At 40.4% G+C, this 10,025-nt stretch overlaps 1 protein-coding gene across 2 annotated transcripts in view; it reads left to right on the top strand.

The window, feature by feature from the left end:
- The window catches only part of LOC144637680 (sodium- and chloride-dependent GABA transporter 1-like), a 20,236-nt gene extending 12,263 nt beyond the window's left edge, over positions 1-7,973 (top strand). The window contains exons 11-16 of one of the 2 annotated variants that reach the window (XM_078496749.1): positions 4,418-4,517; positions 5,204-5,304; positions 6,024-6,191; positions 6,497-6,573; positions 7,570-7,683; positions 7,786-7,973. In XM_078496749.1, the coding sequence (XP_078352875.1) occupies positions 4,418-4,517; positions 5,204-5,304; positions 6,024-6,191; positions 6,497-6,573; positions 7,570-7,642 (519 nt within the window). In that variant the 3' untranslated portion in view covers positions 7,643-7,683; positions 7,786-7,973. Of the gene's footprint in view, positions 1-4,417; positions 4,518-5,203; positions 5,305-6,023; positions 6,192-6,496; positions 6,574-7,569 lie in introns of both variants that reach the window. The other variant, XM_078496748.1, reaches the window with a different exon arrangement.
- Positions 7,974-10,025: the final 2,052 nt, after the last annotated feature.

The following is a 10,025-nucleotide window of genomic DNA, read 5'->3' on the forward strand; positions in this document are numbered from 1 at the left end:
ACTAAACCATTTCGTAAGGCGAAATCCTCCTCTTGACAGCAATTCTCGCAACTGACCAGACAAACGTACCGCTTTGTCAGTTGAAGGAACTGACTTTAGGCAATCATCTACGTAGAAGTTTCGGTTGACAGTGTCAATGGTTTCCGCATCAAATTCAACCTGGTTATCTGCGGCCGTCTTCTTCAGGCTAAAACTTGCGCAACTTGGCGATGACGTGGCTCCAAACAAGTGCACTAACATTTGGTAATCAACTGGCTCTTCTGAGAGATCGTTGTTTGGCCACCACAGGAACCTCAACGCATGACAATCTTCAGGAGCAACTCGCACCTGGTGGAACATTCCCTCCACATCAGCAACCATGGCTACGGGCTCTTGACGGAAACGTATGAGGACGCCCACAAGACCATTTGTTAGATCTGGACCTTGCAGCAATTTATCGTTCAATGAGGTGTCCTTAAACTTGGCTGCACAGTCGAAAACGACTCTCACCTTTCCTGGTTTCTGAGGATGGAATACTGGATGGTGGGGTAAATACCAGACTGGTGTATCCTTTCCAACCTCCTGTTCCTCAGAAGGAACTCGTCTTGCGTACCCGCTGGAGACATAACCGTTTATGGTGTCCTTATACTTCTCAAAGAGATGAACGTCTCGCTGGAACCGTTTCTTTAACTTGCGTAACCTTCCTAGAGCGAAGTCGCGATTTCTTGGAAGGCTTACAGGCTTACATTTCCAAGGCAACGCCAACTGGTAATGGCCATTCACAAGCTTCGCTGATTCTTCCATCTGGGACAAGGCTCTCCGATCTTCAACTGACATCGCGACCTTTGAGGTGATCATGGGCTCGTTGAAGTCGTTTCTAAACATACTCTCCATCTGTCGATGAAGCATTTCGTCATCATAGCGAACAAAGTTCACACTAAAGCAATTTCTCTCAGACGAATTCAGAGGTCCCATCAAGGTCCACCCGAGAGGGGTACGCACTGCATAAGGTTGATCACGCCGACCACGCCTTTGATCGCTCACCCAGTGAGCTTCGGGTACATCACATCCGATAAGCAACGACACCTTGTCATTTTGAATCATTGGAAAGTCAATTCCATTTAGATGGGGCCACTGGGCAGCATCCTCTTTCGTTGGTGGACTACCTTGAGGTAAACGCAATGTATCCACTGTCCATACTCTATTCAATTCAATCTCCTCATCCATACGTAGACCTCTAACGGACAAAGATAACTCATATCCCATCCGGGTTTCAGACGCTCCATTAACGGTTACTAGTGAGAATTCTTTGGGAAGACTGTCTACTTGAAGTTTCTCCATTAGACTCACATCACATAACGTCACATCCGATCCAGGATCTAGTAGCGCGTTCGTCATAATTGTATTGTGCTGGCCTTTCCCTTTCACGACGACTGGAACGATTCGTAAACAAACATTCTTCTTGCCAGAGTCGGTAGGACTGCACTGACCAGTCTCTACGGAGCCACTAACGGCACTCGTTCCAGTCTTTTGGCCCGCACTGGGGGCATTTGTTCCAGTCGCACCGGCCCCATTGACGGCACTCGCTCCAGTCGCACCGGTTCCACTAACGGTAGTGGATCCAGTCTGTTGTGAGGTGACTGGAGGGTTGTTACGAGAAGTGTCGTTATTTTCATTCTTCTTTCAGACATGCAGCATTGTGTGGTGCTTCCATCCACATCCACTTACTTGACATTTCATTTTACTACCACAATTCATGGCCATGTGTCCGCTTTGGAAACAATTGTCACACAGTCTCGCTTGTCTAACGAAGCTTTTCCTTTCTTCTGGGGTCTTTGCTTTCATAAGCTCACATTTTGACAGTCTGTGTTGACCAGAACACAAAGGGCATATGGCGAGCGCGGGTGATGCGCCAACTTGGACACCGCCTGCGACCACTTCTGACTGCGTTGCAAACGTGCTTCCTTTCGAGGAAGGAGGCTTCACTTTAGATGGAAGTTTAGAACTCCGCTCTTTGTCTGGTGTTGAACCAAAAATCCTTCCATACATCGTATTTGCCAACAAAGCTTTCTCTTCAACAAATCCAGCTAAATGCGTGAAGGTAGGCTCAATGCCAGCTAAGGTTAACGTACCAGCTCTGTCCGCCCATTTGGACTGCAGATGAACAGGAAGGCGCTTTACTATCTTAACGAGATTATCTGAGCTATTAACGTCCGCCTCGTAGCCCATCTGAACGAGAGTCAACGCACAATTCTGCATTTGAACAGACAAGTCTGACAAACCAGTAACATCTGTATTCTTAAGCTGAGGACCCTCCGCTATCTTCGCGATGTGAGCATGCGCAACAATATGTTTCTGTCCAAATCTGTGATACAAGATTTCCTGGGCTTTCATGTAGCCTTGTTCTGGGTCGGAAATAATGGCACAGTTCTTAATAGCTTCTCTAGCTTTACCTGTACAGTGCTGTACGAGGTATGCTAACTTCGACGCGGCGTCTGGTACCCGTCTCGCGATATTGACTTCGAAGTTGTTCACGAAGAGCCAATAGTTCTGGGGGTTACCATCGAAGGTTAAAAGTTCCCTTTTAGGCATTTCGAAACCTTGCTGAATTGAGAACGCCATCAGATGCAAGGCATCTTGTCGCTGCTTCAATATTTGTTGCAGAGATTGCGAACTGGTGAGGCTTCCACCACTGATGTTCTGGGGAGGAGGCCCTGGGTCCGAACTTCGTACATTTGGGTCCAGCGCCGATTTTGTACTGCTTCTCTCAACTTGTTTGTTGTCGCCATGTTCAAGGCTTGATTCATCACGAGGCACTGTAGGAGGCTGTTTAACGGAAGGGAAGGTTTGACGCGATTTCTCGGTGTTTTCCTCTTGTTTTAGCGGTTTAAACTCTTCTTTGGTAGTACGTTTTGAATGCTCCGAGGTTTCATAGAGATCGTCAACCACTTTAGCTTTTTCTATTTCCCCCTCGGCCGTTAATAAAGCAATCCGGCGCCTTAATTCTTCTTCTTGAGCTTTGATTTCGGCTATTTGACGTTCCATTTCACGTTCCACTTCTTGGCGCTTCAACAAGTTCTTTAATTCAACTTCTCGACGAAGAAGCTCGGCTCTAGCCTTTCTCGATTTCTCACTAGCGCGCGAACTAGCCTTGGAACTATGTTTGGAACTTGACTTGGAGCTTGTCTTCGAACTCTTTTTGCTTCTTGAACCGACTAAAGAAGGTGTGACATTTGGCACTTCTTTATTAACATAATCTTCTTGACGAAGACCCGCAGAAGCTTCGTCCGCGATACGTTGAACTGATTGGCACCATTCTTCGAAGCGTTCGTCGAATTCCTTTTTGCCAGTCATAACGCTGTGCCAAGCATCAAACGCTTCTGATTTTAACACGGGATCATCAACAACAAATTGGTAAAATTCGTCATAGGCTTGAAGACATCTCGCAAATGCGATATCAACTTTTTCTTTTTTATCACAAGCTTCGTGATAATTTTCGGCGTTTCGCATTAATAATTCGACGTCTTTGTACAGCTTGTTTAAATTTCCAAGGTAACCAGCTCGAGATTTCTTTAGGGACAACATTCTTTCACGCCAAACGGCTTCGGTGTCGAGACGCGAACTTGGTTGTCGAGTCCTTTCAAACTCATCCATAGCTCGTCCGTTTAACGGAGCATCCGTAGACACAAACGACATAATTCCACAGGAATAAACACACAAACGAACCAAGTAGCTCAATCCATTTCGTCAGAAACTGTAGCTAACGCACCAGCAATACAACTTAAAATTCAACGTAAATTTATTCTTGTGGACGTAACTTAATTACCAGTGGTTTCTAGGACATAAATAAAGAAATATATTACACTAAGAACAGAAATAACAGCATACAACAAAGGAAATACTAGAAGACAAACGAAGGAAACGATATGTACCTGACGATTTGGATACGCGGCGAAACGAAGGACGACAAACGAACGTAGCTTCTTAGATATAAACGAATCTTTCCGTGAAGAAACAATATGCATAAAACCCGCGAAAAGGTGACTTAATATACACGGTAGACTGGGTCGAGTAATACATAATCGCGGTAGATTGGGCCTAGGGATTGGTTTCTACAGACCCCTCGGGGAATATTTGCTCGTATCAACATGATCAACGGGTTTTTTCAACGGGTGCAAGTATATAAACTTAACCTAGCATGCGCTCTTACACACGGATGTTTTAGTTTGCAACGATTTAAGTATTATGACTGACACAAAATAGTTTAATAAAAAGATAATTTGGTAGAAAGTCTCTCTTTTCTTCTCTCATGGAGAAGCCAGTAAGTTGACTATTTACCAAACTCGTCATTTTCATCAATTCCAATTCTCTCAATGTTAGTTGTAATGCTGTGTGGATTCTTGTTTTTTGATTTCATTTGTATTTTTATCCTCAACAGGGTGGAATATACGTTTTAAGCATATTTGACAGCCAAAGTGGCGGTATATCCCTGATGTCGGTGGTTATTTTTGAGGCTGTAGCTGTTAGTTGGGGATATGGTAGGTAGTAAACAGTTGACCCTTAAAGATTCTTGTTTTTTTTAATTGCACTTGTATTTTTATCCTCAACAGGGTGGAATATACGTTTTAAGTATATTTGACAGCCAAAGTGGCGGCTCATCTTTGATGTTTTGTGGTTATAACCACAGACATCAAAGATAAGCCGCCTTTGAGGCTGTAGCCGTCAGTTGGGGATATGGTAGGTAGTAACTTTTGGCAAGAACCACTGGAGAAATCTTTTTACAATGGTATAATGATTAGGTTTAAAAACGCATGATGTCCTGAATGCCATATAATTTTCCTTTGTGGCCGCCACCTTGAGTTTCATTACGAGAGAAAAATTTTATGCAACAACTGTGTAAAGCATTTTTCTGGAATGGAACTTAATGTCGAATAAAGGAAAATATATAGGAAAAATAAGAAAGGTCGAATTATAAATTAAAATATATTCTAATAACTTCAACTTACGATTTTTGTTCTTGAGCTCAATCAATCGAGAAAGATCGGTGGATGTACTATTGAAAATGCTATTGAAGTACAGTGAATTTACTATTAAAATCGTAGTTCTGATTTAACAGTTCTATTTTCCATACCAAGTCTTGCCTTGTGCCAGCCACCCTTAATTAATTCATTGCTTTAGTTTTGAAAGAAAATTAACATAAGGGTTTTATTTTTTTACTTTACAGGTGTGGATAAGTTCTGTGAAAACATCAAATCGATGATAGGCAAGAAACCTAACATGTATTTTATAATCTGTTGGAAGTACATAACACCTATAGTTGGAATGGTAAGACCATAAATCGTACACAAAGGGCATATAAGTTTATTTTATTTTAAGTGCCCGGATAGTACATGTGATAATATATATTCACCGTGCACGTGGTCAGTTTTCGTCTTAGCCAATCAATTTGATGTTGTTCGTAGCGATAAAGCCTAAACCAACAAATAAATGTGTGGTTGAGATTCGGTCTGTACATGGACGGGTACATGTTTTTTTGGCTACAACGGCAAAGACTTCGATGATCGTGGCGAACTGCTGTACTTCTGCACAAAAATTAAAAATCGAGCGAAAACCTGATCTCTACAAACTTTTCCCACTGCTGGAGAAATTACAGTTGTTTTAACAAAGTTGATAGATAAACCGCCTCATGAGGCACGTTTTCAAGCCAGTCAGCAAACGTGTTATATTAATATCATGATTAAAAATTTCTGACCGTTAAAATGGGTAACGTTAAACTTCCTAAGAATGTGAACTAAGTCCGTTTCCTGGGAAATGTTAGTAACTCAGTGGAAAAGAATCATGTTCGATGATGTTCATCATTGTAAATTCTTTCCCAACGGGTAGCACTTATGTAGCAAACTAACAATGAGTTTATGACTAACAAAATGTCGTCTCGTAACCATATGTCGCAGTTAAATTAGAAATTGTCAGAATTGTTGTTGAAAGAGGAAAACTCTCTTAAGTCAGTCAGCATATTATATATTTTCTTTCGTTTTCTTCAACAGTTTATCTTCCTTGGTAGCCTTTCACAATGGAAGAAGATTAGCTTCGACGGAAACGTTTACCCCGACTGGGCACAAGCTGTTGCGTGGCTATTGGCGCTTTTGTCATTTCTGGCGATTCCAATTGGAGCAATCTTTGCAATATTCCATCCAAAGGGATCCTTCAGAGAGGTATGGCAATTAAGTCATAATCTTTAAGGCCCTAAAGCACCATAATGCGCATTTATAAATCTGCAAACTGATCCCCCATGATTAAAGGAGAATTCTGATTGGTTCCTGAGCGGTCCGATATTCTTTTTGTAGTTTTATAAGATTGGCCATCATAAATAAGTTTAGCCAAATTGCTTTCTTAAAACATGGTAAAAATAAAAGCGGTTCTCTATTAAGTAGAAAGAACATATTTCACAGTATATTTATTGACCACAGTTATGAGGCCTGAATGGAAAGGTAATATCTGCTTTTCTTCATTTTTCTAGCGATTAAGAAAAGCCGTGCGTCCAGATATCTCATATCTAAATATGGTTGCCGAGCAACACAATCTTGGGCCCAAAAGGTAAGTTACTGCCGGTAGTAAGTTAAAGATAAAGATGAACTTAATTAAGGTTGAACGAAAAGCTGAAGGAGATGAGGGAAGGTGATGGGGAAGGAAAAGGCGCAGGCAATGGCAATCGCGTTCTGATTCAGGGATTCGGAGGAGCAACAGCTTGGTTATTGAAGCATGAAGAAACTAGAAGGATTGCTACTCCACCCTGGATGGGATGTTAATTAATTAGCCCAACTCAGGGTGTCCCTACAATCATTTCCTTAAGGTTGCTCCAACAATTCTCCAATGCACTTATACAACAGATATTGAATCCTCTATATTAACATTTAATTCTGAGTTATTTTTATTGTATTTATTCGATTCGAATAAGCGCCCATCCACCACCTACCTCATAAAAAAACCCTGAAGTGCAAAAGATTGGTATTGATTATTTAAAATTGCGATTAAATTAACTTAGTAGTACTATTAAAGAGACTTCCGCAGAGACCGAGTTTTCTTAGTAGTTTACAGAAACTTTTAATGAACAGTACGTTAGAGTTTTGCTTTGGTACATCTCACGTTTTATTATTATTCATTGTTTTGTTGCAAAATAAACTAACTACTTGCTAAAAATGGTGAAAATTTAATAAGCGCCCAGCCTCGAATAAGCGCCCACTCTCAAGGTCCAAAAATTAATAAGCGTCCAGGACGCCTAATGTAATAAATACGGTATCGGATTTCGAACAACCCGGCCCTGGATAAATATTCCTGATGACAGTTTGACATTTGTCTAGTCTACTCTTTATACTATAGAATCCCGATTTCTTGGACCCACGGTTTCTCAAAGCTCCATTGGATGGTACTTCTCTGTAATACTTTACACCCGATTTATCGAAGCAATTTTTGTTTCCCCTGGAGGTACGAGAAATCGTGATTCTACTGTATTTAACAGCATCACTCTCTATTGTTATCACGTGGCTTGGGCAAATCTTGAATCTTATTTTCTGTTCTCTATTTTGTTTTCAGTACATGTCCTGAGACACGAATCCAAATCGATCCTGTAGTCTGGGATGAAAACATTCCAGAGTCAAATGTCTAAAGTGTGCTGGTTCAATGAAGAAGGACTTTCATGTGCTATTTACAAATCAAAGTGCAAAACCGTCTTGGACAATAATTTGTTTTTGTCGAATGTGTAAAGTGTCCTTGTTCAATAGAGAAGGACCTTCATGTAATTCGTTGTTGACAAATCAAAGTGTAAAACTGTCTTGGACAATAATTTGTTTTTGTGTACTTGTCAGTTGTTTCTGTATTTTTATCACACTGACAACAGCAGCACCACCAAAAACATTATGTACAGTTACAAAACTAAGAGAAATGAAAAAATTGAAATAAAAAATAAAGAAGGAAGCTTCTTATGACGTAAGAAGCTATTTACCTAATACTGTTCACTTATTATTAAGAGTGAGTCCGCACGAGAACCATGCAGGCGAGTCTACAGCGCATCTCACCGATTTCCCTCAAATTTGGCACACTTGTGTAACTTCACTAGTACATTAACCATGTGCAATATTTTGGTTCAATTGTTTATTGTTTTGGAGAAATGTCAATCAAACTGTCAGACAGTGGAAAGTACTTAAATTTGACCTAAAAATATTCACCATGTTTGATCCCCTGCTACATGCTAAATATAAAAAGAAATGATACGAAACTTTTACATAAGACAAATCAAGTCCCGAACAATAGAAAAACGTTCAGTAAACTTGTGTCATTTGCTGCGTTTGGCTGAAAGCAAAATTCCAAATCTCCTTATTCAATTCGTATCAAAAAAGTGGGGTTTCAAAAGTCGTTGTTTGTAGACATGCGGCGTTTCTTCAATCGAATTTGAAAGTATCAATAGATTGCCAAGGAAATGGTGTTCCTATTTATCAAATAAAATCTCTGTTAAGTTTAAGAGGAATTACAGGTTCGCATCAATTAATGGTGTTAACTTCGTGACAATATGCAAATGACACACATGAGAGTTACCGGTTGTGGCACAACTTGCAAAAAAACCGCTCGGGCTCGCCTGGCTCGCTGGCTCGCCAGTCTCGCCTCGCTATTTTTTGCAAGTTGTGTCCACAACCGGTAACTCTCATGTGTGTGGGGGTCGCAATGCCAAAACTCTCATGTGTGTGGGGCCCGCAAGGCCAGCCCTTTTGTGTGAAAGGAGGAAAATGTGAGTGGCTTTCACATTCCTAACTTCCTGAAGCAGATTCGCCGGACCCGACAGTGTACCAATCGTTGTATGGCGCCATTGTATTAAATTACAACCAACCTTTAATTGCTGTGCCAGAAATAATTCCTATTGAACAAATGCTCTTATTGAGTAAACGAAGATGGGAAGAGGGAGAACTGGAGAAATTAACTTGAATGTAAAGAAAAACTTGAAAAGATCTCGTGGAAAAGCGTTTACAACCTACAAAAAAACTAAAGAAAATGAAAAACAAATAACAATCTTTTTAACAGACGAGGTGATTGAAAAATTAAAAAAATTAGACAGCAGTGTTGTCGCAAACGTTTTAACAAGCTAAACAAGACTTGCACGCTCCGGTGAGTGCATAAATTATTGCAGCAACACAGAAAGTCACAACAATGACTTTGATTGCGTGGGTGTATTGCTGTCAAGAAACGGAAAACCCCCTTGACGTAATCTAGTTGTTTTTTTTTAGGAGTTTTTAGAGGACAGAGCTCAGTTATAGAAATGCCGTCATGGGTGCATTTTTAGAATATAAACCGATAAATAGAAATGGCGTCAGGGATGTATTTTTTAAGCAAACACCATAACCAAATTTTGGAACCTAAAAGCCAAAAAATAATATTTTATAAGATAGATCAGATTCAATTGAACTGTTTCAACAACCAGAGAAGTGAAAAAAAAAAATCCTGCGTAAAATTATTTTTGCTTATACAGCACATTCCAAATCGCACAATAGAAAGGACATTCCAAATCGCACCACACATTCCTGTTCGCTTGTGATTTTTTTTTTTCACGAAAAAAAAATTTTTTAAAAAACGCTGAAAATCAATGGCGAATCGGCATGTTTGGCATGTGTGTGTGACGTACCGGAAGTCCAGAATATTCTAAAGCGACATGATTGTAAACAAGCCGATGTGTTAATCAAGCTTTAAACGGCTAAAGCAAAAAAATTGAGAATCAACTGGCAAAAGATTAAAAATTGGTAGAAAAGACTCTTGATTGAAACAGTAGTACAGAGAGTATTTGACAAAAACCACAGCCGGTGTTTGTCATTGGCGATGAGTCATGATATTACACCGTCTAAAAATATCATTCGGGTAATACCCCGACTTTGTACACCCACGCACGCAAACACAAAAAAAAAATTTGCATGCCGCTGTGGGTCACGCAATTTCTCGCTGTTCGCTTCAACTTAATTGTATTTTTTGCACACTCAGATTTAATCCTTTCGACTCGGCTGAAAGTC

This window comes from Oculina patagonica, chromosome 14 (genome assembly GCF_052425735.1).
Source record: "Oculina patagonica isolate OP01 chromosome 14, crgOcupat, whole genome shotgun sequence".
Taxonomy (NCBI): Eukaryota; Metazoa; Cnidaria; class Anthozoa; order Scleractinia; family Oculinidae; genus Oculina; species Oculina patagonica.